The 26,510-nt window shown below is 51.3% G+C and overlaps 2 protein-coding genes across 2 annotated transcripts in view; both read left to right on the top strand.

Moving 5' to 3' along the window:
• The window catches only part of CLTCL1 (clathrin heavy chain like 1), an 85,346-nt gene extending 76,126 nt beyond the window's left edge, over nucleotides 1–9,220 (top strand). Inside the window, 6 exon segments of the mRNA XM_011356076.2 lie at nucleotides 1,526–1,657; nucleotides 2,027–2,137; nucleotides 2,418–2,588; nucleotides 5,800–6,021; nucleotides 7,400–7,475; nucleotides 8,240–9,220. Of these exon segments, the coding sequence (XP_011354378.2) occupies nucleotides 1,526–1,657; nucleotides 2,027–2,137; nucleotides 2,418–2,588; nucleotides 5,800–6,021; nucleotides 7,400–7,475; nucleotides 8,240–8,358 (831 nt within the window). The 3' untranslated portion in view covers nucleotides 8,359–9,220.
• Nucleotides 9,221–9,366: 146 nt separating this feature from the next.
• On the top strand, nucleotides 9,367–12,727 carry SLC25A1 (solute carrier family 25 member 1). The gene is made up of 9 exons (XM_011355901.2): nucleotides 9,367–9,548; nucleotides 9,843–9,950; nucleotides 10,030–10,129; nucleotides 10,221–10,359; nucleotides 10,999–11,083; nucleotides 11,231–11,335; nucleotides 11,510–11,625; nucleotides 11,707–11,780; nucleotides 12,002–12,727. The coding sequence occupies exons 1-9, from the start codon at nucleotides 9,464–9,466 to the stop codon at nucleotides 12,114–12,116; spliced, it is 927 nt and encodes a 308-aa protein (XP_011354203.1). The 5' UTR covers nucleotides 9,367–9,463; the 3' UTR covers nucleotides 12,117–12,727.
• Nucleotides 12,728–26,510: the final 13,783 nt, after the last annotated feature.

Raw genomic sequence — 26,510 nt, forward strand, 5'->3', positions numbered from 1 at the left:
GTAATCACTAGTACCCTGACAGGAGCAGCTGTCACTCTAGAGGGTCATGAAACCGCTGCATTATTAGGGCACCAGGTGCCTCTACATCAGCAGCTCAGCCCAACACATGTCCATGGACCCGCCCACCCAGAGTGGCTGGGCTGGCTCTTGTCCAGCCTCATCACTGCAAAGGGAAGCATGCATGGCAAATTGTGCTCTGTTAAGCTGTCCATCTGGAGGGATACGGGGTACTCTGGCCATACTTTAGTGAAGGCCATGTGGACTTGTTTAAAAGGCAGGGAAAGCAGGTCGTCCCATGCGCCTCAAGGAGGGAACCCCTTTGACCACCATCACCTCTGCCTGCAGAGGGGCAGAGCCTCTCCAAGGACACAGGACACACCCAGGGAGAGCCGCAGTAAGATGGGCCTGTCCTTTCACATGATCCTCTCTCGCCCCACAATCAACCTACAAGTGTTGCTAACAGGGACTTGCTAGTGGGGCTTAGAGGAGGCAACTTACCACCGAAGGTGAACTTGAGCCCCTCAACCCCGCCCTACATCCTGACAGCCCCTTCTGCTTGGTCTAGCCTGGAAAGGGCTGACCTGGAAGCACAATTGGTTCCAGAACTCTGATGCGAGCGTGCCAGAGAGGGTCACCATTCTCCCCTGCATCCATGGGGCAGGCACTAGGGACGCTGCAGCTCACTAGGTTAAAAACTGTGGTGACAGTGAGTGCTCTGGACTAAGGGGGCATGCCCAAGTCAGAGTGAAGAGGAGGGTAAGGCTGTCAGGGACCAGCGAGAGTATCAGTGACAACCGGGGCTATGGACAGCCTCTTCTTCCACTTTTTGATCTGCAGACATCCCTGCGCCTAACATTGCTGCCAGCTCACCTGAACCCAGTGTGGCTAGAGGGCTCCCGCGATGCCCATCCCTCCACCCAGTATACCTCTAGTATCTCATGCCCTGTGTGCACCCCTGGGCCTCCACACACGTCCTTCTAGAGGGCAGGAACCGCCTTGCTCTCCCCAGAATGCCAGGTCCTGCAGTCAGCTGCCTGGAGAACAGCCTTCCCAGGGAGGAGCACAGGGTCCACCCAGAGCGCTCAGCCCTCCTCTCCTGGCCGGGCCGCCCAGTCTGAGGCACCGCTTGGAGAGCACTGGGGCTGTGATAGGACGCATTGCTCACAGCTCAACCTGAACCTCCTGAGGAGGGCTGGGGAACCAAAATCCACATTATGGTTCTTGGATATATTCTGGCTTCTTACCCCTCATTCATTCACTCAGCAGGTACTGGCTGAACATCGGCCAGTTCAGATACAGGGTGGGTGCCAAGGTGAGGCAGTAAACAAAGGCCTGCCTCTTCTTAGGGCATCAGGTGGCAAGTGCTGAGGAGAAGAATGTCACAGAGGGGTACATTGGGAGGGCTGCACAATCTTCTAAGGGATTGTCACGACCAGAAAGAAGTGCAGTAAATATGCTGTATCTGAGGCAGCGATGGGGCCATGAATGGCATGGCTGACCCCACCTCTGCCCCATCCACCTGCAGGTTGCCAACGTGGAGCTCTACTACAGAGCCTTGCAGTTCTATTTGGATTACAAACCTCTGCTCATCAACGACCTGCTGCTCCTGCTGGCACCCCGGCTAGACCACACCCGGACTGTCGACTTCTTTTCAAAAGTAAGTCAGCCAGAACCCCAGGTTCAGAGAAGCGTGTATTGGGTCACGGTCATCTGAACAGTAGTACCTTAATAAACCATTTTTGACATTGATCCCTGGATAATTTAAAGATTAAGTATATCAAACTGATACAAGTTTCAGATACACCTTTGCATTCCAGCTAAAATGTTCATAGATGAAATTGGTGTCTGCTGAGTAACCCAGGTGGCCCTTTCTGCATGATAGCACATAGGGCTGGTCAGTTCTATGTGTCCAGAAGGAAAGCTGGGGCTGGGCTGTATGTACAGCCCATCAGTGTGTCATTGGGCTCCCAGCCCAGCAGTCCCCTGAAGACTCGTGTGAGTGCTCTGACCCTTCTCCCAATGTCAGGCCGGCCAGTTGCCCTTGGTGAAGCCTTACCTTCGGTCAGTCCAGAGCCACAACAACAGGAGTGTGAATGAGGCGCTCAACCACCTGCTGACAGAAGAGGAGGATTATCAGGTGGGTGTGGGGGAAAGACCGCTTTCAGAAGGTGGCAGTTCCTCCTGTGCTCCAGGGACCATGACACTGGCCTTGGGTGCTCAGGAACTAGAGTCCCTCTCTGCACCTGCCAGTGTGTCCTCAGCAGGTTGCCATTGCACAGGAAAGGGTGTGGACCCCAAGGAGCACTGCAGGTACATAGAGGCCTTTTTGAGGCTGAGGTGGCAGCAACTGCCACTGAGTAATGCCCAGTGCTTGCTCCACCATGGCCCTCACCCACGGAAAGGCCATGTCCTCCTAGGGTTTGAGAGCATCTATTGACGCCTATGACAACTTTGACAACATCGCCCTGGCACAACAGTTGGAAAAGCACCAGCTGATCGAGTTCAGGCGCATTGCTGCTTATCTGTACAAGGGCAACAACCGGTGGGCCCAGAGCATGGAGCTCTGCAAGAAGGACCGTCTCTACAAGGTCAGTCCCAGTACCCTGCCCACCCCTGTGTGCTTCCTGATGCTTGGCGGTGGGTGGGGGGGGGGGGCCTCATGGTGGGGATAGAGAAGATGAAGTTAAGGGGGCAGCATTTTTAGAACACGAGGTGAGAGGAGCAATCTAGAGGATCATTGTCTGTCATTAACTTACAGCGCTCAAAAATTATTTGGATCGAAAGATGTGCTCTCATATGTCGATTCTTTTCCCAGCAGTTATTTGTGAGTTTCACTCTCCCTAAACACAGTGTGGCAGCATTCATTTTGCTCCAAATTTGCTTTCTATCGAGATTGTGGAATTAAAAACACCTAAGTTAAAGTCATTTTCAAAGTACTTCTTTCTGCCGTTTAATGGTGGCTTGGCACCACCCTTGGGTCCAGATCTGGGTCCAGGCAGGCATCTGCTGGTCAGAGTGGGCTGCTGGAAAGATCCCAGGCCCGGAAGGCATTGCCATCACTGCCTGGTGTCTCCCCAGTGGGGTAAAGTGCAGTTGCACAAGAGGGCCCTTGTGTAATATGCTGTATGGCTAAACCGATTTCCAGAGGTTCCATGTGCCAGGAGCCCCTGGAAGCCACTCCACAAGCTGTGAGCTTGACTTGAGGGTGTGACTCCCAGAGCTGTCCTCAACACTCCTGAGTACCTTCTCCGGATACTTGACAGCTGCCACCCTCTGCCCAGCACAGGCACCTTTCTCTCACAGCATATGGGCTAAAGCCAAAGACCCTTGACATCACAGCACGTGAGCTTCTCCCCAAGTTGTCACTTCTAGTTTGAGACTTATAGGACATCTCACCTACAGTGACAGTGTTTGTGGTCCTCCCTAGGATGCTGACAGGGCCCCTGTAGAGGGAGCTAAGAGGAAATGTTGCAGAAGCTCTGGGACCACATGTCAGGGTTTCAGGTGCTGGCCCTGGAAGGCAGCAGCAGAGTTCTGACATATGGAAAGGAAGCTGTACCTGGCCAGGGTGCGTCACAGCTGCCTTGTTCTGACAGTAGTACACACCAGGGTCTTGGATGCACAGGCTCCTCACAAACGGGCAGGCAATGAGCAAGCAGTGCTGTGAGCACATCCAGAGAGGCACCCATTCTCCTTCCGCCAGCAGTGCCACTCAGCACGGCGAGTGCCAGGAAGACAAAGCCAAAGGCAGAAAGTGCTTGGCATACTTACAAACACAGTGGTTCTCAGCCAGGGGTGACTTTGACCTCCATTGGACATTTAGTTGTCACACCTGAGGGTACAATGCTACATCTAGTAAGTAGAAGCAAGTGTCATGCTAAAGAGCCCACGTTGCACACCCCCCACACACACATGTACAAGTGTCAGCAGTGCCCTCGTAGCAGGCCCACTCTGGGTGAAAATCTTGGGAAGTCACAGCATGCCACCTCAGGGATAGTAAGCGGTCACCACTGGCTCCTGGGACAGTTGTGGAGCAGCAAGAAGCATGCTTTCCAGATTGCAGAGGTGGGATGAAAGCACAATGGGCAGTCAACCGCCAGGGGCGACCACCTCAAGGTGTGTGCACTCCACCTTGGAAGCCAGCTGAACAGAGGGGCTGTAACTGGGACTGCCAAGGAACCGCATGACAGGGAAGGTGTCAGGACATGGGCAGGTGAGAGCTGGGGCCCACACTCAGGTGCACTGACAGGCAAGAGATGCGTGGGCCCCTCATGCCCACAAGTGAAGAATAGAAGCCTGCAGAGGTGAAATCACAGGCCAGAAACAGCAGGGCAGGGGGCCAGAGCGGGGCCCTGGCAGGAGCTAACAGTTGTTTGGGAGGAGGTAAGGAGACTGCCCTTCTGGTGACATGGCCAGTGTGGTAATGAAATTTGAGAGGTGTGGGAGAATCCCGGAGTCCAGCTTGGTTCCAGGCTGTGGGAAAAAGGCACAGACTGAGAGGTCACCCGTGCGGCTCACTTCACCTGAGTCCTCTAGGAAGCTGCCAGGTTCTGGAAATGTCCATTTCCTGGTGATGTCGGTTGAAGTTGTGAGAGTTTGTGAGATGGTCCCCACGGCCTGTGCAAGGAAGGAAGAGCCCACTTTTGGGTACAAATCTGGTTTGAATACAAACCAGTCAGGAATAGGGCCGGATGGACTGGAGAACAGAGAGCAATGCATCAGCATCAGAGGACTGGGAAGACATGACCTGAAAATATCCTAGAGCTTTCACTTGAGTCTCCACTAACTTTGACGAAAAAAAAAGAGAGAGAGACCTGGTGCCTTTGTAGAAACAGAATGGGTATGAAGTGGAACTTGCAAACAGAACAGCAAGCAGGGGGAAAGGATTCTTCCTGGAGGAGGGTCAAGGGGGGTGCCATGTGCTAGCATACAGGGCTTTGGCTCTTGTGTCAGTCTCCAGAGGAACCTGAGAGCCTCATGTCGGAGATGACCAGGTGGGCTCAAGGATTATTGACCGCGGCAGCAGCCAACAGTTGTCTCTGGGTAACAGCAATCACAGTTAGTGTGCAGCCAGATAGTCTTTGACACCAACTGTGCCTCCTATCAGCTGAGTATGCAAAGGGTGGTTGTGGAGACTGACACAGCTGACACACATCTTGGTGACTTAAGATATTCAGTTCTTACCATGGTGGCAAGAAAATAGAGGATGGGTATAAAAATCACTAATTTACTGATGACTACTCACTGGGTGGATATGATTTTTTAAATTATGTTTTAGTCTAAGAAATTTACAAATATGAAAAAAGTGATTAGGGATTTTTAAGGGACTTTTATTATATTAGGTAAAAATGGCAAAATGCTATTTCTTGAGCACTAACATGTCCCTTGTAGCTGCTCCATGTTGAGTCTGAAAGGATAGAACTGGCTGTTAGCCCAAGCACAGTGATTCTGGCTTTCCCAGCAGGCCCTGCTGATGCTGTCACCACTCCCTCGGCATGCTGTCAGGCTCTGAGGCTGGAGCCTGTTTCCCAGGGCATGTGCACCGTGTGTGCCACCTCTCTCTGGGCAGTTCAGCCGTTCTGTGAAGGCAAGCTTCCAGGACCACGCTCAAGGCCTTCCTCGGCCCTCCTGGAGGTGGTACTTCCTCGACTAGAGGGCAGCTGAGGCACAGGCAACCCTCTTCAAGTGAAGGGAGGGCCTTCATGGAGCTTGGCACTGGTCCAGTGTCCTGCCAGCCCAGAAAGCGTCTCTGGTGGCAGATGGCAGGGCAGCTGAGCTGTGCATCTGCCTTGGTTACAGGACGCCATGCAGCATGCTGCAGAATCGAGGGATGCTGAGCTGGCTGAGAAATTGCTGCAGTGGTTCCTGGAGGAGGGCAAGCGGGAGTGCTTTGCAGCCTCTCTCTTCACCTGCTATGACCTGCTTCCTCCAGATGTGGTCCTGGAGCTGGCCTGGAGACACAACTTGGTGGATCTGGCCATGCCCTACTTCATCCAGGTGATGAGGGAGTACCTTAGCAAAGTAAGTACCTGCCCTGCTGTGGCTCCCTGGCCCCTGACTGTGACTCTGTCTCTGGTCTGCAGAGGCCCACTGGGGGCAGCCCAGTTTGCCCACCCAGCCCAGGCTGCTACTGGGAGAGGCCTCTTGCCTTCAGGCTTGAGTGGTTTTCTTGCCAATGTTAACCTCTTCTAGAAAATCACCATGGAGAGTGGGCGCTGCATAGAACTGAGCACTTGCCCTTGCAGTCGTTCTGCCGCACACCGCTGGCAGGCAGGGCATGCAGTGTACTAGCCCACAACCTAGGGCCCAGGGTTCCATGAGGGCCACCTACCTCTCAGCACCAGCTATTGGCCAGCGGAGGAGCACTTAATACAGATGTTAACACATAGTAAGCCTTTAACACCTTAACAAGGGAGGCATTCCACTCTACAGCTGCAGACACTGGTCCAAAGCTGACAGGTGAAAGAGGGTGCTCAGACCCACATCTCCCTGGCCCAGGAGCCATACTCATGTCTTGGCACATCACTTCTGCCACTTTAGATGTCACTTGGTGTCCCTAGTGTCCCATTCTGGCTTTCTCTGCAGGTCGATGAGCTGTTTAACAATGTGGCATGGCAGTGTTTGATTTTAACTCCTTGTGTGTCGAAGCCCTAGGAGCCACTGTCTAGGCCCTAGCTATCCTGCTCCTTCCTCACCTCAGCCCAGGTCCCATAGAGAGAAGAGGAGAGGAGCACAAAAGGCTGGCATCAGAGCTCTCTCTGGTGCTAGGTTCCTGGCACTTGGCTTGATCTGTCCCAGAACTGAGTGCACATGGGGCATCATTGTTTCTTCTTTCTTACCCAAGTGCTTGTTCAGCACTTGGTGAAGCCTCAAGGAAGGGCAAGGTGCAGCTTGTCCTCAGATGGCTGTCATGGCCCCTGCCACTCAGGTGGTACATCCTCCCTGCCAAGCAGAGGGTCCCAGGTGTCAGGTGACTAAGTCTTCTTAGGAGGAGTGGGCAGCCTGGACTGCCTGGAAGTAGAAACCACTGCATTATCTTGGTGGTGTACCTGTGTCCAGAGGAGGACTCAGCCCTGTATAAGCCATGGCACACTCACAGGCTGCAGTCACAACCTACTGCTCCAGTTCACCTGGCGGTCAGTTACCCACTTGGAAAGTACTGGGCTGGAACAGCAGCTGGGGTTCATCAGGGCCCTATTGGGCACGCCTATCTCCACCTGGTTATAGAGACTTCATCTTGCAGAGTGAGGCAGTGGTCACTGCTTGGTGCAGCAGTACCCCATGTGTCTATCCTCAGCTCTAACTCTCCTGAAGGCTATGTGCTTGCCTCCCAAATTCACCTCCAGCCCCAGACTGCATGTGGCCCATCAGGCACTCATGCGCTCTTGCCTCTTGTCAGGTAGACAGACTGGATGCCTCGGAGAGTCTACGCAAGCAAGAAGAGCATGTAGTAGAGCCTGCCCCTCTCCTGTTTGGTAGGTGACATCCCATAGCCTGTCCCCTGTCTCCTAGGGTGGGGAGGCAATTCACACTGTCCTTTTCCTGGCTGGGCCTCAGATTGAGGTAGAAATGGACAGGGCAAGGGATGGAGGACTAGAATAGCTACCAGGTGTAGAAAAGGTCAGTTATCCAGGAATGTTAAAGAGGCACCCACTGTCCTCCCTGCTTTAAGGGCAACTGCCTTCATATGCCTAGCAACTGTCTTGCCGTAAGCTGCTGCTGTGTGCCACCCTGCCTGACCCCTGACAGCAAGGCCATTGTTGGCTTTGCACTTGAGAGCCTGCCTGGATGGCCTGGCCATTGAAATCATTTAGTGTCCATTGCACAGAGAGGCTATTGGGTCTTAGAGTGCATTTGCAGCACTAACAAACACAGGCCCGAGGGTGTAATGTGAGCACACAGCACGTGAATCTCCCACGAGCTGTGTGCTCCTTGGGAGTCATTGTGCCCACTCTCTATTAATGCCAATCTGGTTTTTTTTAGATTTTGATGGGCATGAGTGAGACCCAGCCAGTTGAGCTAAGTAAGTGTCCCAGTTGTGAATGAGCTTACCCTCTAGCCCGGCCAGCCTCTGGGGCTGGCCTCACCACAACAGCTCCCACAGTCCTTGCTTCCAAGCACCTGCTCTCCTTTCCCCAGCCTCTGGGTGGTCTGGGCTGGTCTGCAGCCCTGCTTCTTGGGCCCCTCACCACTCGGGGGCAGCAGGATCCCTGCTCACTCTCTGCTTCTCCCTCTGCAGGCCAGCAGCTGATGCTGACAGCTGGCCCTGCTACAGGTCCAGACCCTGCCAGCTTCCCCTATGGCTATGCCACTACTCCCACCTTTACCCAGCCTCCTGTATACGGCTTCAGCGTGTAGTGGGTGCTCAGTGGCAACCCTCCCTCTACTGAGTTATTAACCTTTCCAAGGAGTATGCACCCCAGAAGCACAGAGGACCCAGATGAAAGGCGGGGACACCTGGATATTATGTATTTTTGCTGGGGCCCAATGATGGCAGCCACTGAGCCATCCCAGAACCTGGGGAGGTCAAGATAGCCCCTGACTACCCAAGAAGACCAGCTCTAGACACTAGGCAGGGAGGTCGACTCAAGTCTCCAGACTTTCTGGCTAGAGCCAGGCATCCTGGGGAGTTCTTGTCTGCATGCAGTCCCCGGCGGGGTTCAGTCCACACTGGCAGAGCTGCCCCCAGGTCATTTTGCAGACGCACCTGAACAGACCTTAACCTGGCTTTGAGCCTCCTGCGGATCATGAATATTAAAGTCAGTTTATCAAGGCAAAGCTTTCCTGCTTGGTGCTGGTGTGGGTAGGAGGGGACAAGTGATCTGCTGGGACCTCCCGGGGCGGGGGACCTACGTACGCCCAAGAAAGCTGCCCAGGGGAATAACAGCAAGGGTGTATTGGGGGTCTTTTCTCGACCGAGTGCACTGAACGGAGCTCTGAATCCCGCAAGGGGAGTGGTAACCGCTCTGCCGATCGGTGTGTTAAGGCCAAACCCTCAAACAGCAAGAATGGGGCTAGTCCACGTGTCTCTCCACCCCATTCTGTGTGGGTCCTGCCGTTCACGGCAGTCATGGGGATCTCGAGCCCGCTCCTTTTCGCGCTCGGCTCCGCTCCCTGCCCAGGCGGACTTAGGAGACTGCACTTTGACCCACAGCTCTGGGCCAGGCGCAGCGCCGCCTCCCAAGGACCCCGCCTCCGGCCCCGCCGCAAGTTGTTGTCAGGAGACAGGCCTCGGCCATTGGCTGGGCTGTTATCCTCGCCCCGACCTCAGTTTCCCGGCCGACATGGGGCGGGACGGGGGCGGGGTCCTGCTCGGACCACGCGGGGCGGAGCCCGGGAGCTGACGCGACCGCCCCGCCCCCGGATTTAACCGGCTGCCGCCACCGCCTCCGCGGACAGCGCCGAGCGCAGGAGGCTCGGACCCGCGGCCCATGCCGGCCGCCCCGCCTCCCGCCTCCCCGCCATGACCAGGCCTCGCGCTCTGGCGGCCGCTGCGCCCGAGTCCGGAAAAGCCAAGCTAACGCACCCAGGGAAGGCCATCCTGGCAGGTGGGCCCCTCGGGGACTTAGACCCCTGCCCACCCGCCCCACAGTCCCAGCCGCGCTTCCGGGCGGGCCACCAACGCCAAGGCCCCGCCCCACTTCCGGGTCGGGCCGGGGGCGCGGTCCTGGCTAGCGGGAGTTTTCCCTGCTTGTCGCCCCTCCGAGCCTTGCCCGGGCAAGGCGGGTGGGGTGTGGGGACCTGGGCGGGCAAAGTCTAGGACGGGGAAGGGGCCCGGGCGGCGGCGGGTTGAGCGGCCGGGCGGCGGGATGTCTCAGGGTCCAGGTCTCTGATTCCCGCAGGAGGCCTGGCGGGCGGCATCGAAATTTGCATCACCTTCCCCACCGAGTACGTGAAGACGCAGCTGCAGCTGGACGAGCGCTCGCACCCGCCGCGCTACCGGGGCATTTGTAAGCAAGGGGCGGCGGCGCGGGACTCTGAGGGGCGGGCCCCGGGGTCGCGGGGGTCGCTCACCTTCTCCTCCCCCAGGGGACTGCGTGCAGCAGACGGTCCGCAACCATGGCGTCCTGGGCCTGTATCGAGGCCTCAGCTCCCTGCTCTACGGCTCCATCCCTAAGGCAGCAGTCAGGTGAGGCGGGCTTGGGGCGGGGGCGGCCACGGCCACGGAAGGGGACACGGGCAGCGGCAACCCCTCTAACCCCACTTTCTCCCGCCCCAAGGTTCGGGATGTTCGAGTTCCTCAGCAACCACATGCGGGACGCCCAGGGACGGCTGGACAGCACGCGGGGGCTGCTTTGCGGCCTGGGTGCCGGCGTGGCCGAAGCCGTGGTGGTCGTGTGCCCCATGGAGACCATTAAGGTGGAGAGGTTCCCTGCAGCTTCCTCCAATCCCCAGCTGGGACCAGTGTACAAGAATTAACCCCCCACACACACCCTTCCCCCCCACACACACACACACCCACCTGCCCCCAGGGCTGAAGGGGACATCCAGGGCCTTACAGCCACCCTGACAGAACAGGAATCCAACCAGGCCAAAGCATGCAGAGGGGAGCTGAGGTGGCAGAGACTGGAGTAGTCTGTGCCCTGTGGAGACCCTGCAGTGGGGAGGGTCCAGCAGGATGGGGGCAATGGGAACTGCCTGAGGGGCTGGGTGCAGGAGGTCTGCAGGATGGGCCTCCTCTGGAGGCTGAACTCTTATCTGGAAGACAGTGGGAAAATGGTAAGTTTTATAAAAACCACATAAACAAAAAATATGTGTGTTTGCTGCCAAAGCCGTGGGCAATACCAAGAAATATAACTACAGAGGCTCTTTAGTGAGGGTGGCCCTCTTGTGTCTTTGCCCTCAGGTCCAATAGTGGCCTTGAATGCCTCTGTTTCCAGGTGGAGAGCTCCACCTCCAGCCCTGGCCTGACTTTGGTGGGCTCTGAGCCTGCAAGTCAGGGGGCTAAGTGTGCCCTTGTGACATCTGGGAGCCAACTTCTTTGTTTCCTTCTCTCAGGTGAAGTTCATCCATGACCAGACCTCCCCAAACCCCAAATACAGAGGATTCTTCCATGGGGTCAGGGAGATTATTCGGGAACAAGGTGAGCCATTCAATCATCCTCGTCAGGTAAGGTCAGGGACCTCAGCCAGGATGGAAAGAACTTGCACTTCCCCTTCCTGCCTGGGCACTCCTGTATGCAACTTTCTCCAGGCCTCTGTGTAAGTGTTACTCCCATGCCTGCCTCCAGGGCTAAAGGGAACATACCAGGGCCTCACAGCTACCGTGCTAAAGCAGGGATCCAACCAGGCCATCCGCTTCTTCGTCATGACCTCCCTGCGTAACTGGTATCGAGGTGCGTCTGCGGCCCCAAGACTCCACCTCCAAACATTTTAGGGCCTCCCTCCAGGGTGCTGTGCCCCCCACCAGGGTTGCCAGCTTCATAGTTCTGGTCCATGCTCCTCAGCCTTCAGAGCTGTCCCCTTTACCTTCCCATCACCCTCTGACTGCAACCGCCACTCACATCCAGGTGATAACCCCAACAAGCCCATGAACCCACTGATCACCGGGACATTTGGAGCTATCGCGGGTGCAGCCAGTGTCTTCGGAAATACTCCTCTGGACGTGATCAAGACCCGGATGCAGGTGAAGTGGAGCTGGAAAGGGGGAGAGGAGCTTGGGACAGGTGCTAACTGCTGAGTCCTGTATCATGCTGATGTCTTGCAGGGCCTAGAGGCACACAGATACCGGAACACTTGGGACTGCGGCTTGCAGATCCTAAGGAATGAGGGGCTCAAGGCGTAAGTGGGGGAGGGACAGGGCTGTTGTCTCCACCCCAGGCCCTCCCTGTCCTTCTCCCTGGGCCTCACCCTAAAACCCCTGCCCGTCCCAGGCCATCCCCTGGAAATTGTTATGTTTAGACCCCTGTTCTTTCCCCTCCAACATCTGAACTCACCCCCACTGTCCAGGGGCAGATCCTTACCTGACTCCTCACCTGTGTCTTTCTGCTACCCCACTGCAGGTTCTACAAGGGTACTGTCCCCCGCCTGGGCCGGGTCTGCCTGGATGTGGCTATCGTATTTATCATCTATGACGAAGTGGTAAAGCTGCTCAACAAAGTGTGGAAGACAGATTGAGCCCCAAGGGTCTGCATAGGGCCTATACCAGGCGACTCCAGACCAGCCCCCTCTACCCTTTCTCACGATTCCAATGCAGTCGTGCCAAATGTCCCCTTCTTCTGTCCCTCGCACTCCGTGCCTGGGTCTGTCCCCTGTGGCCATTGAGTCCATGTGTCTCATAGTACTGTGTCCCTTGCGTTCTGTATGACACCCCCCATTGTGTCCATGTTTCCAGCTGAGGCTGGGTGTCTTTCTGGCCTGTGAATCTGTGCTCACTTGTCCATGTGATTACTTACGATCCACGTGCCTGTGTTTCATGTTCTGTGTCGTGACACTGTGCCCCACTTCCCGGGGTGCCCGTGTGGCCTGGGTCCACAGCCCTATAGCCATGGCTCGGTCCCAGCCCGGTGCCTTCCACCCTGGGCAGCAGGGGCACCCGCCCCAGCCTACCACAGCTGCCTCTGGGCCTCAGCCTGGCCTCCCTGCATTCCAGGGGCTGCATGCCCCCCGCTTCTCCCGCCACTGGCCTTAACTGGTCCTTGGGCCCTCCCTCCACCTGGGACAGGATGGCACCCGCCACTCTCAGGACCACCCTCCCAAGGCAGAATAAACCGGATCCTGTCACAGTCTCTTGTCCCTGTATCGGGCCCATTTTTGGGTGGGCAATAATGGCCACTTCTCTGTGAAGATCAGGCCTACCTCTCACCCAAGGATACTGGCTAGGGGATAGGGAGCCAGGTAGTAGGCAGGTCTGAGCTCCACCTAGGCTTTGTCTGGCCTGTGGCTAAGATCCTGTAGGATTACCTGGAAGGCAACACTGAGTGGGCAGAGTGGAAAGCTGGCCCATGCCCTTGGGAAATGATGCTCCTGGACTGTTGTCCCTGACCTGTTGCTAGGCCCACTTACCTTCCTGGTTTATCTTAAAGGGTCTGCTTGAGGGCAAGCGCTTTGTGGGACATTGAATTTCTGGTCCCCTGAGCCTGTGAGCGGGGAGCCCTTCCTCTACCCAGGCTGGGAGACAGCTGACCTGGGGCAAGAGAGAGCAGATCTGCCTGACTGGTGCTCTAGGGGCACCTCACTCCACAACTCTGGACCTCAGGGAAGTATCCCTCTTGGGATCTTTTCAGGCACAGGTGGGAGCCCAGCATCCCATGGAAGCCAGAGCCCTGAGCTGTCCTTGGGATCCCTCCCCTTCCCCATGAGATTAGGAGCTGGGAACCAAAGCCCATGAGCCAGGTGAGAGAAATGTGAGAGGATGGGAAAAACTAGTATCTTCGGCTGTGTGGAGACAGAAAGTTCCTTCCAAGTGACTCCGTAAAAGTCATGCAAGGGTTTGGCTCAGACTGGAAAATAACTTGCCAATACAAGGTCCCATCCTTGGAGCTGCTCCTTTTAGGGGTGAGTGCCTCACATAGCACTGGGATCCCTGGGGCCTAGGGATCCAAAGGGTCTGGGGTAGATCTGAGAGCCAAGTGTGGACTTAGGGAGCAAGGGGAACATGGTTTTTAAAAAGTGGGCTGTGTGTTCTTGGTGTTCACAGACTTGCCAGTCTTTGCTGTGGTGGAGGAAAAAGGACCCAGCTACAGAGTTTATCTGCCTACAGGGGCCAAGGACTATCCCACCGCTCCACACATACACCAGGGCATGCAGGAACCCTGGAGGGGCACCAGGGCTGGAGCCTCAACCCCAGGCCACCAGCTCAGCCTTAAGCTTTGCCGTAGAGATAAAAGCAAGTGGTAGACAACGCTGGCCCGCAGCACAGGCTACTGAGGTTAGAGGGGTAAATGGACCCCCAGGTACCTGCCCTCCAGGCTGCAGCATTGGTGGGCATTAGCAGGTACAGAACCCTGGCCTTTCATTTGTTCACTTGGGCAAATCACCTTTTTTCTAATCTATGACATAGGGTGACAGCAACCCACCCCAGTGAGTTACGAGGATGAAATGATGTAGTCCCTGTAAGGTGCTTAGAACAACATTGAACAAACTAAGCCGGCACATGTGGTAGCTTTTTCTTTGGGTTTAGGAGGTAGTTTGTAGTCTTCAGAGGTTCCAGGTAGTTCCTAGAGCAGGCAAAGCCCAACAACTGGACCCTGAGGGGACTCAATGTCCCAAACACTCAACTCCAGGGATGGCATCCACTTACTGACTGCACATCAGCACCCCAGAGTCCTGTCCCTGTCCCCCTTCACAAGAAGGGACTGAGGCTGTCCTTGGCTGAGAGTAGGGCCTGGGAACCTCCACCCAGGAGCAATCTTGACCCCATCCTTCTCTCCCCAGGAGAGCCATAGCTCTGGGGTCCTCACTTACGCCACACAACACAATGTGGACAGTGGTAGGTAGCCCAACCAGAAAATTGTGAACTGGATCTCAGTCTTCTGGGGCTGTGAGCAGAGTTGCTCTAGTGGAACACCTGTGTTTACCCGTTTCCTGAAGTAGGGAGCCTCGGTTCTTAGAGCTGAGGCTTGAGGGATGGGGGTGGGTGGGGAGGGATGTCCTGCATGCAAGAAAGTTTATGGTGTCTGGGCTAAAGGCCAACAAGGCTGGAGGGAAGGGAACAGATGGAGAACAGCTGGAGATGCAGATAGGACCCCGGAGGGAACCCAGCTGCATTTAAGCAAGACGCCAAAGGCAGCAGAGAAGAGGCCAGTGGCAGGGACCAGTGGAGACATGAGGCCACTGGGACTAGAACCATTGCCTGCTCTTGTGACAGTGGAACAAGGAGTGATGTGGGCAGACCCTCAAGTCTAGACGAGACTTCCAATCTGGTCACAGGCCAGTGTTGAAAAGAAGGCAGCTGTATCTGCCTATCAGAAGAGAAAGGAGCTGAAGAGTGTACAGACCCCAGATCAGCATATTTTGCCCACAGCCAGAACTTCTGTCTGTGCCTGGCTGGAAGCCACAGCCAGCCTACATTCAGCCTCAGGCAGCCTTCACCACCTGGCATGGCCTCCAGCCTAGGATCATGGAATGTGTCCAGGTGGGACAATGACCTCAGGGCAAAGGAGCAGAGGGTAAAGTGGTGGTTGCTTCTGGGGCAGGGCTTGGCCAAACTCCAGCCCTGTCCTCACCACTATGGGTCTGAGGATGTCCTAGCCCCTCTAGGCAAAGGCCTTCAGGCAGCTGCCCTCAACCCCTACCCCGATTTCCTTGAACCCTCCCTCACTGGGTGACAGTACTGCACTGGTGTTTCCTAGGTTTTTCCATGTCCTTGTGTAGGTGATGAATGGCAATTAGAGCTTAGTACACACACACACAAACATTTTTTGTCACTCCTGACATGGTCTGTCTCCTGTAAGCCAACAGTTTTTTGAATTGTGCCTTCAGCCTTCACAGTAAAACGATCTCAGTTGAGGATGCCAGAGCATTTTCCTCATGGACTTTCTACTTACTACGTGTTTCTACAGATTCACTGGTGTGGGCGGGGGGGGGGGGGGTAAGGGGTACAACATCAGGGGGTCTAAGGAGCTCCTGACTCCTCAAGATCTGAGCCAGGGACTGGGCACACCAAGACAAGGGCAGAGATGCAGGCACAGTGGAGAACTGGCCACAAAGCACCATGGGAAGACCAGAGAACACTCAGGATCCATAGCCTAGGCTAACAATGTGGGTGACCCATGGAAAACATTGGCCCCTGCTATGGCCTTGTAGCTCCCCTCGTCCAGCGCCTACCTGGCAAATATCCCTGAGAGCAACCTCCCCTCTGCTCAGATTGGATCAGGCCCTGACCCTGACCCTCCTCACCTGTTGTCACTTTTGTTTCTTCTGCTTGGCCAGCCACACCCACCTCCCACTTAATCTTCCATTGGCCAGAGCCTGACCTGGAGGCCCCACTTGGTCACAGGGTGTCATGTGATGTGACCTCAAGGGATAAATCATTCCACCCTCTCTGCTCCAAAGCACTACCGAGATACCTACAGTGGCCTTCTGCCCAACCCCTAGCTGGAAAGCACTGCCTCAAGAAGCTACTGGGGCTTTGGCAGTTTTTAAAGTTTACCGGGGCTGCTGAAGCTTTCTGACTAGCCTACCTGTCAGGCCCGTGGTGGGCCTACACAGACTGACTGCATCCCTGAGCCCTGTCCTCTGCTCCGCTGCCCATGACCTGGCGAGGATGACCTGGCAAGGCACTGCTGCTCTCGGTGCCCAGGAGACTCCTCCAGGGCTGTGACGGCCGGAAGCGGGGGATGGCGGGGTTGTGGGGGATTGTAAATCAACTACCGGCGATTGTGACCCAGGGGCTTACCCTGCGGGTTGGAGCAGGTCACGGGACAGGGGCTGTGTCTGTGAAGGCCGAGAGGAGGGTCGCCCCTCACAGTCACTTATTTGTGCTCCCCGGCCGACTGTTAAAGGCCGCTAACCATCAGGGCCTCTCTCAGCACTTGGCTTGGGAGTTCGGAGACTGAAGTCCACGGGCGCAGGAAGAACCCGGGAATATTCCAGAGCCCGTTTCTTAAGAAGGAGCCGAATTCCCCCGGGGACGCGACCTCCATGCCACGCCGAGCTTGGGCAAGAGCGGGAGGCATCAACGCTCGCTCCCGGAAGTCAAGGGGCGGTGCGCGCTGATGACGTAACGGGCGCGCGCGCCCGGCCCTCGAGCGGGGTGGCTAGGTTCTGCGGATCCCTTGGCGCAGGCACTCCCTCCAGGCTCGGGTTCTCGGCTTTCACCTCAATGCCCAGACCTAGTCTGCAGCCCCACAACATTTGGCCACTTCCCGGGTCACTGATGGCACCTGCACCGACGACCGACTGCCCACGCTGAGCGCTGCGGAGGGCGCCTCCTGACGCGCCAGCCTGAGTGGACATCCCCCGCTCCCGCCCCCACCTGGAAATGCCAGTTTTCCAAAGCCTTACTTCTCCCGCGGCAGCCTGCCACTTCCTCACCCCTAGACCACTGCACACTGCTGTTCCCTCTCCCTGAACACTTTTCCTCACCCTCGACATTTACCCTGTAATTCGCGATGTCCTTCCGGCTCTGCCTGATCTATGTGCGGGTAGGGGGGCATGTTCCTATTTCCATGCACAGCCCCCTTTCTGTGTTCTCAGACTTAATCTCCCAGAGGGCAGAGCCCGGTCGTATGGCTCAACCTGTGTCCCTCCACAGGGCCTGGGCTAGAGAGACTCCGGTCACTGCCAAGTGAAGGAAGGAAGGACGGACTTTTAACTGTCTTTTCCTCCCTCTGCAGCTTTTGCTCCAATGTCCCCAGTCTCAGCCATGGCAAAGGAGATAGGGTCAAGAGATAGGGCCAAGAGGGCGCCATCGGCTTCTCCACTGCTACCCGCTCCCAATTCTGCCTGCCTGGCCAACTTCAGTCCATCCACCTGTTGCCACCCATTGGCTCATATAAGGCATGGTGGCCTTCCCACATCTCCATGGAGAATGAGGCCAGGGAAACCCCTATGGTGCAGGATCACCCCTCTGAGTCCCTCACTCTAGGACTCTGTTATTTGCAACCCAGGAGAAGGAGTTGGGGTTGTGTGGGTGTCCTTATAGAAGGCAGCAGTGAGCACAGGCTGTACTGGACAATGGCTCTTCCTGGATGGACCTTTCCTCCTCCCATCTAGCCCCATTTCTCAGAAATGCCCAGAGACAAAGGACCAATCTGGGAGCTACAGAGGCCCAGGCCTGCAGAGCCCCACCCTGTTCCACCTAGTGAGAGGTGGCTGGAGATAAGTGGTAGAGGAGGCAGCAGGTGGCATCACATCAGCTCTGTCAACTAGTGGATCAACAAACATGCCCCTTGGGGGTCCATACCCTGGGAAGGGACCCTCAAGGGAAAGTTGAAGAGTCTGTAAGAGGTGTTTTCTTGCTGTCTCTATCATCATCCTCCCCTCCCAAAACCCAGGCCAAGAGCTGCTTACTGGCCATGTGTGATGGAGAGGGGTGTGTGCCTTGCTGAGGAACCCAAGCTCATTGGGGAGGCTGACAGCCAAGGCCACAAAGTTGGAATGGGGAGAGGGAGGTGTCCTTCCTTCTGATGGCCAGAAGGGAAGGGTGACTTGGAGAAGGGGCAGGGCCATTCCTGATCTCCATGGAAGTCTGCGGGGTTTGCAAAGGCCAGAGCCAAGAGCTGGGCTCCACTCATACTTTGTGGACCAGGTCCACCCATCAGTATTGGCCTGACCGACTATAGTATTCATTCCACCCTCTGGTCCTCAGGACAGGGCTTGGCCTGGTGACAACCAGGGAAACCAAGAGCAGCCCCAGGATCTGGACTGCAGTCCCAAGGTTACCCTGCTGAGGTGTCCACTGCGCCCATTCCCTGCTGACAATTGAGCGGCCAAAGCAGATTAACCTGGGTGCTAATCCCCCCTAATGGCTTCAGAATCCCCAGCGCAGAGCGGCTAAGCCGGCCTTTCTCTGCGGCAGCGGCCAGCCTCCCTGGCGGCTTCAGCCCCACGGCCGCGCGATGCTATCTCGGCCCGGCCGGCCGTGGGTGCGCGCTAATCCTCGGCGCTTGCTTTCTTCACCGTCCCACTGGAGATCGGGCCGATTGGCGTTTGATTACCGCCGCTATCGAGGGCCTCTTTGTGCGATAGGCCCTAAATCCCCTAATTCCTTGATAAAGAAGGCATTAAGCAGGCGTTTGCTGCAGAGAAAGGCACCGTGATGAAAGAAAGCAATCAGGGGAATCCTGATGGCCTCGCCTGCTGCCGGCTGGGGAGAAATGCGAGAAAGGGGGTGGGAGTGGACAGTGGGGGACGAGAGGGAAAGGTGGCCTCCACCAAGCAGAGGGCATCCCAAGTACCCATACTCCCCACTCCTTACATCTATCCTGAGTCTGCCTTTCCCAGTCCTGAGCTGCTCCCAGGACACCCTCCCATCTCCGCCCTGGCTGCCATCTCAGCTGGACGCTGAGGGACCACACACATCCCACTCCCCTCTACCTCACTCCAGCACTTGATGGAACCTAACCCCCAAACCAGCCCTGGACCTTGCTGAGCCTGACTTTCAGTCCTAGCCTCTGACTCTCCAAAGCCAGTGGTCTCTCAGGACTCTTCTGTACATCCATTTCCCCATGGCCTCTGCTGTTCCCCAAGCCTCTCCTGCACCCTTCCCTCAGCTCTGGCCCTCCCCTTTGGCACTGACCCATTTTGACCAGGCCTGGAAGCAGCCAGGCCTGCTCTTCAATCTGGGAAACAGAAGTGATGGCAGCCAGGAGCCACTGGAATTGTCAGGGAGTGTGTGCTGGTGGAAGGAGCCTGAGATCTCCAGTAGAAAGCAGGTGGAGTGAGCTGGGAGGGCCCCTGAGCCGAGAGAAGCCAGGCTGGCTGTGAGCTGTGCTCATTGGAGGAGCTGACCTGGAGCCTGGGCTGCTGACAAGAGGAGGCTGATGCCCCACTGGGGTAGATTGGCAGAGGTAGCAGAGTCCAGAGGCTGGAGGATCGCGGAGATGGGCAGGTGATCCTCTTATCCTGATAATTTGAAACAGGAACGCCATGATTGGATTTGTGTTTGCAGAGATCACTGCCTCTGTGCCAGGCTCATTTTGAAGAGAGAGGTCACATGGAGAAAGTGGCTGGGAGTGGGTTGAAAGGCTATGATGGGGGCCCAGGTAGCAGTCATCTGCGACTGGCACTGTGAAGGGCGCAGGGCAGAGGGCCACATGTGGGCAATAGAACCAATGGGATTTGGAGGTGGAGAGCAGGGGGAGTGGATTTGAGACTTGGGAGCACTGGAGCAGATGAGCGTTTACTTCAGTGGTCAGTGCATCCATTCTGCTTCTCTGAATGTTGGTGGCAACCACACACAACTGTCTCCACCTTGGGCATTCCTCAGGGTGATGGAGCTCACACTACAGTCCTCCAAAGCTGGAGCCAGATCTCAGACAAGGAGTGACAGTCATGGGGCACAAAAGGCAGATCCCTGCTTTGCCTCAATGTGTTTCAAATCTGAAGGAGTCCGTGTCTTTGCACCACGTCCACGTGGGATAAATGGACACTGGCCTTTAACCGAGACTGCCTTCTTAGTTAGCACTCTCCATCCTGTACGCAGCCCTGTCCTGCTTCCAGGGTGACTAATCATCTCAGTTTCCCAGGAGGCAGGATGCTCAGAGCACAAACCAGGATGATTAGTCATCTTATGTTTCTACTGTGTCTCGTAAGAAGGGATGTTGAACTCCTAAGCCCTGGTACCTGTGAATGTGCACTTATTAGGAAATAGAGACTTTGCTTCTAGGGAACTCGACCTAAGACAGTTGGTACCAGGAGTCTGTAGTCTCAGGAAACCAGCTCTAAGGATGGCACTCTGAAACTGCATCACTAGCCGGCTTATGGCAATGAGAGACCATGACTGGTGGCAGGTGGAGAATTGATAGCCCCTGGCGTGGGTAGCAATGTGATGGCAAAACCCATCACTTAGGAGAAACTTCGATGGGAAGCAGGTGGAAGGAGGCAGTAGCTGGTGCAATGTCACAGGCACTTTAGAGGTAGGGAGGAAAGAGTGACCAGAAGAGCTGTGGGACTGAGTGGCTGTGGCAGATCATTATTTTTTCCTTGAGGAGAGAATATGATAGGTTTGGATAAATCAATCAATAGTAGAAAGCAAAATATAAGGGCCAGAGGCTACCTGTCACATGTCGAGAGACCCTGAAATTGGAGGGCAGGCAGAAATAAAAATGATGCATTACAAAGTACAAATCTCAACCTATACAAGCCTTCTTGCATCAAAGTCAGGGCTCTGATGGCTAAGGAGTGGGACCCTGACCCATTGGGTGGGGATATCTGGGTGGATGCCCTTGAGCACTTTGAACCCCAGATTCCCCCCATACTCTCTGGGCCTGCAGAAGCAGCCCACTCCCTCCCTGGTGAATAATGGAAACTATACTTCACATGAGAACCATGCAACTCAGATGAGGCAGGTGCCTTATCAGACAGTGTTTACCTCTGGGTCTGTCCCCACCACCCCTGCTGAACACTGCACTCAAAACTAGGATCATATCTCAGCATAGATGTCCTGAAGTGCTGAGCCCACTGGAAGGGCAGGGATGGTGTGCAAGGGAGATGCAGGACTTGCTAAGAGGTGCTGGTGGGAACCAGGATGTCTGCCTGTGGATCCCGAGGGTGACAGACCAAAGAAGTGGATCACAAAGATGGACAAGAGAGATTTGGTCAACATAGGAGTGCTTTTCTGTAACATAGGAAACTCTGGCAGAGCCCCAGGATAGTCCTTGGAAAAAGTCATGGCCTACAGCAAACGAAATTGAGATGTCAGAACAGCCATGGAAAAATACAACGGCAGAGATCAGAAGACTCAGAGAATGGGGCATGTTAAATTGTGTGTATGATTTAAAAAGCTACAAGCTGACTGTGAACTGGTCCAGACCGCTGGTGAGCTGGCCAGCAGTGGCTGTTATCTATAGGTGAAGTGGGAGATGCTGTTACAGAACTGGCTTCCTAGTGGCAAAGTGGGTGACAGAATCCTAGAGTAATAAGTGCCAGATGGCAACATCTAACTGTCAGGCGCAAGGTGGGAATGATTATCCTATTGATTGCACGATGGAATACCAGTCAAGGAGGCCTGGCCCATAGGATCTATGCAAATAGAATATCTAGCAATTTAGATAAGTCTCAAAAGATATTTTAAATGGGTGAGCAGAAGGCTGCTTTTCATAATGGTGGTTCTTACTATGGATAACAATAATAAACTCTGAATGATATGTTTTTAAAAACTTAAAACACTGGATAGTGAACAGGCAGAAACTGGAGGGGAATTAATATATGGGAGAAGAAAATATGAGCTTTCCACTTTTTACAGCTTTTCACTTGAAGAAAGCCCCTCATAAGAGGTGGCTAGAACTTGGAATGCACCTGGGAGGTATTACTGGTTCTAACTAAGAAGCAGTCAGATTGAGGCTGACTTCAGAATTGTAGCAGCTGGAAAGTGAAAGGGGAAATCACAGAGAGATCCCCAAATTCTGCATATAAAATTTGCCCAAATCTCTGAGTAACACCTGAACTATGCACGTACAGAGCACATTCCAATTAGCCCCTGAGGTTAAAGTAACAAAACAGAGATTTCAGCTTTAAATGCAGTTTGTATTCAGCCAGATTAAGTATCTGCTAAAACCAAGAAATCAACACTCTTCAGAGGAACATAACAGAAACTATAATCTCTATGACGGATCATACACAATCTCTAGGATACAATCTAAAATTACTAGATTTACAAAGAAACAGGAAATTTGACCCATGTGTAAGAAGAAAGGCAATCAATGAAGACCAGCCCTAGAAGATCTGGATGTTGGAATTAGCAAACAGAATTTTAAAAAACAATTTTACTAAGGCACAATTAGATACTATAAACCATATATATTTAAAGTATATATTTTTCTTAGTTTTGTCAGATGTATCTAGCCATGAAACCATCACCACAATCAAAATAATGAACGTTTCCATCACCTGAAAAGTTTCTAGTCTTCATTTTACAAACTTTTAAGATATATATAGTATCTTCTAAGCAGGCAGGGGGTGTCTGGTATCTTTTTTGAGCTGTCTGGTATCTTTCACTCAGAATAAGTATGAGATTTGTCTATGTTGTGCTTATATCAATAGTTTTCTGAGTAGTATTTAATTGAATTTCATTCAATTTATCAGTTTATCTATTGGTGGACATTTGGGTTGTTTCTTGTTTGAGGTTATTACAAGTAAAGCTGCTATTAACATTCAGATACAAATCTATCCATTTTCACTTCCCCCAGGTAAATCCCTAAGAGTGGCATGTTGAATCATATAGATGTGTTTAACTTCATAGGAACCTGCCATATTGTTTTCCAAAGTGGTTTTTCCCTTTTACATTCCCGCCATAAGTATGTCATCTGCAACAAGAGAGTCTTACTTTTCCCTTTTTGATCTTTATACCTTTTACATATTTTTCTTCCCTCATTGCTTTGGCTAGGACTTCCAAGATGATGTTGAATAGAAGTGGTGAATGTGGACATTCTTGCCTTATTCCTGGTCTCAGGGAAAAAATGTCCAATATTTTACCATAAAGTATTACAATAATTATAGGTTAACTCTAATTTATTAATAAAGTTGTTTACAATATTTTCTTATTATCCTTTTAATGTCAGCAAAATCTGTAGTGGTATCCCCTCTTTCATTCCTGATACTGATAATATGTGTTCATTTTTTTCTGGTTGAATTTGTCAATTTTGTTGATTTGAAAAAAAAAACAAATATTGGCTTTAATTTTCTCTATCGTTTCCCTGTTTTATATATTATGGCTACTGCTCTTATCTTTATAATTTCCTTCTTTCTATTTTATTTTTAATCTTCTTTTACTTGCCTCTTAACTCAGAACCTTGTTATTGATTTTATATCTTTTTTCTAATATAAATATTTAAAGCTATAACCTCCCTTTAAATATTACTTAAATTGAATGCTGTAAATTTTAACATATTATTTTTTTAGCACTAAATTTAAAATATTTTCTTATTTCTCTTTTTTATTTTTTGACACATGAATTTTTTAGAAGTATGTTGTTTATTGTTAAAATATTTAGGGGTTTCCCCATATTTTGGATTTTCTCTATTCCTAATTTAATCCCATTGTTGAGCAAAGACTACACACTATAAGATTTAGATCTTTTGAAATTTATTAAGACTTTTTCTAAAGCCCCACATATGATCTATCTTCATGACTGTACCATATGTAATTGGAACAATGTGTTCTGTTGTTAGGTGTAATCTTCTGTCAATTAGGTCAAGGTGTTGTTCAGGTCTCTAATGACCCTGATGTATTCTAGTGGTTCTATTAGTTAACGTAAGAGGGGTGTTCAAACTCCAACTATGATTGTCAATTTATCTGTTTGTCCCATTAATTCCATTATTCTGACTTCATGTTTTGTGAAACTCAGCTATTAGTCACACACACATTTAAGACTGTATATCTTCCTTATTAATAACCCTTTTATCATTATGAAATGTCCTTTTTTATGTCGCATAACAGTCTTTGTCTTAAAGTGTACTTTTTCTGATAAGAATATAGTTGCTCCATCTTTCTTAAGCTTACTGTTTATGTAGGATATCTTTTTCCATGATTTTATTTTTATTTCATCAGTGTCTATATTTGAAATGCACCTCTTGTAGGCTACTCATAGGTCTTACTTGTGGTATTATTATTATTATTATTATTCAATCTGAGCATGACAGTGTCTGCCTTTTAGTTGGAGTGTTTGTTCCACTTACATTTAATGTAATTATTAATGTCACTGAATTTAAGTCTACCTAAATTCCGTTTGTCCCATCTGGTTTTATTCCTCTATTATTCCTTTCCTGCCTTCTCTTGGCTCACTTTAACATATTTTAGAAGCTCGTTTTTTCTTCTATTGGCTTTTTAGCTATATTACTTTCCTCTTTTTACTAGTAGCTCTGGGAATTAAAATGTATCACCTTAACTTTGTGTTTACAGTTAATATTGTACTGTTTCATATAAAATGTAAGAACATTGTGACTGTATGGTTCTATTTACTACCACACCTCATTTTTTTTGCTATAGCGGTTATATATTATAAACACCAAATGAAATGTTATATTTGTTTTATACAGTCATTCATATTTTTAAAGCTAATAGGAAAAAAGATAGTCTTTTATATCTATTCACATGTTTAGCATTGCTGATGCACTCCTTCTCTTCATGGAGATCTGGGTTTTAATCTCCTATCTTTTCTCTTCAGTCTAAAGAACTTCCCTTCCTAAAGAACTTCCTTTAGTATTTCTTGAAGTGCTGGTCTGCTAGTAACAAATAACCTGAATTTTTATTTGTTTAAAAATGTTTTTATTTCACCCTCATTCTTAAAGGATATTTTTTTGCTAGATATAGAATTCTGGGTATGTGGGGTTTTCCCCAGTAGCACTAAAGGTGCTAATCTACTGTCCACTGTCTTCCAGTCATTGCTGATGAGAAGTCAGCTAACATCTGTATCCCTTCCCTGTATGTAACATTCCTTTTTTCTCTGGCTATTTTAATATTTATTTTTTTATCTTTGGTTTTCAGAAGTTTGACTATGATGTGTTTAGCTATGATTTTCTTGTTTTTACTCTGTTTTTGTAGTATGCTGACCTTAGTGAATCTTTAATGGCTTTCATTAAAATTTGAAATGTTCGTACCATTAGTTCTTCAAATATTTCTCTTCCCTGTGGTAGGCAGAATAATGTTCCCCTCAAGGATGTCTACATCTTAATCCCCAGAATCTGTGAATATGTTACCTTACATGACAAAAGAGACTTTATACATGTGATTAAGCTTAAGACATTAAGATAAAAAGATTTTTCTGGAGTATTCTGGTAGGTCCAATGTAGTCCTGAGGGCTCTTAAAAGTGGAAGAAGGGGGAAAAAGAGGTCAGAGTGATGCAATTATGAGAAGGACTTGATCCATCATTGTTGGCTTTGAAAATGGAGGAATGGGTATGAGCTAAGGCTGCCTCCAGAAGTTGGAAAAGACACGGGAACAGATTTGGAACACAGCTTTGCTGATTTTAGCTCAGGGACAACTGTGCCAGACTTCTAACCTACAAAAATGAAAGATAATACGTTCATATTGTATCAAGCCACAAGTCTGTAGCAATTTCTTATAGCAGTGATAGAAAACTAATACATGCTCCATTCCTTCCCTGCTCCTTCTGGTATTCCAGTGACACATACTTATGATCTTTGTGTCACTCTGAGACTCTGTTCATTTATTTGATCAATTATTTTTCTGTCTATTGTTTGGATTGGATCATTGCTATTGATCTGTCTTAAATTCACTGACTTTTCTGTTGCCTCCTTTCTGCAGTTAAGCCCATTTGGTAAAGTTTTATTTCTGATATTGTATTTTTCAGTTTAGAATTTCTATTTGGTTCTTTTTAAAATTTATTTTCCTCTGCTGAGATTTCCTATCTTTTTCTTTACATCTTTGAACGTAGTATAATAGATATTTACAATCTTTGATGCATCTATAAAAAAACCTACATCTATCATCATACTTAACACTAAAGTCCGAATAGTTTCCCTGTAAGATTAAGAATAAGGCAAAGATGTTTGATTTTAACATTTTTATTCAACATTGCACTGAAGGTCTAGACATTTCAATAAGTCAAGAAAAAGAAATGTCATAAATGTAAAAGAAGTATAACTAGACAGATGATATTTACATTATCATTTACATCATTTACAGAAAACCTCAATGTATCTACAAAAACAAATTATAGCAAGAAGTTCAGACTTACAGGTATAAAACAAATAAATCATGGATATGTTATGTACAGCATAGGGAATATAGTCAATAATATCGTGATAGCATTATACGGTGTCACATGGTTCCTGGACTTATCACGGTGATCACTTCTTTAGGTATATAAATGTTGAATAACTATGGCATATACCTGAAACTAATACAATATTGTATGTTAACTATATTTTAATAAAAATATTTTT

Source organism: Pteropus vampyrus, unplaced genomic scaffold (assembly GCF_000151845.1).
Source record: "Pteropus vampyrus isolate Shadow unplaced genomic scaffold, Pvam_2.0 Scaffold23, whole genome shotgun sequence".
In the NCBI taxonomy this organism is placed as follows: domain Eukaryota; kingdom Metazoa; phylum Chordata; class Mammalia; order Chiroptera; family Pteropodidae; genus Pteropus; species Pteropus vampyrus.

Bases quoted from the DNA above. Each gene is read 5' to 3' on its own strand.
- SLC25A1 (XM_011355901.2), top strand. From the start codon at position 9,464: ATGACCAGGCCTCGCGCTCTGGCGGCCGCTGCGCCCGAGTCCGGAAAA. The intron at 10,130-10,220 runs GTGAGGCGGGCT...TCCCGCCCCAAG, and splicing joins ATCCCTAAGGCAGCAGTCAG to GTTCGGGATGTTCGAGTTCC. The intron at 11,781-12,001 runs GTAAGTGGGGGA...ACCCCACTGCAG, and splicing joins AGGAATGAGGGGCTCAAGGC to GTTCTACAAGGGTACTGTCC.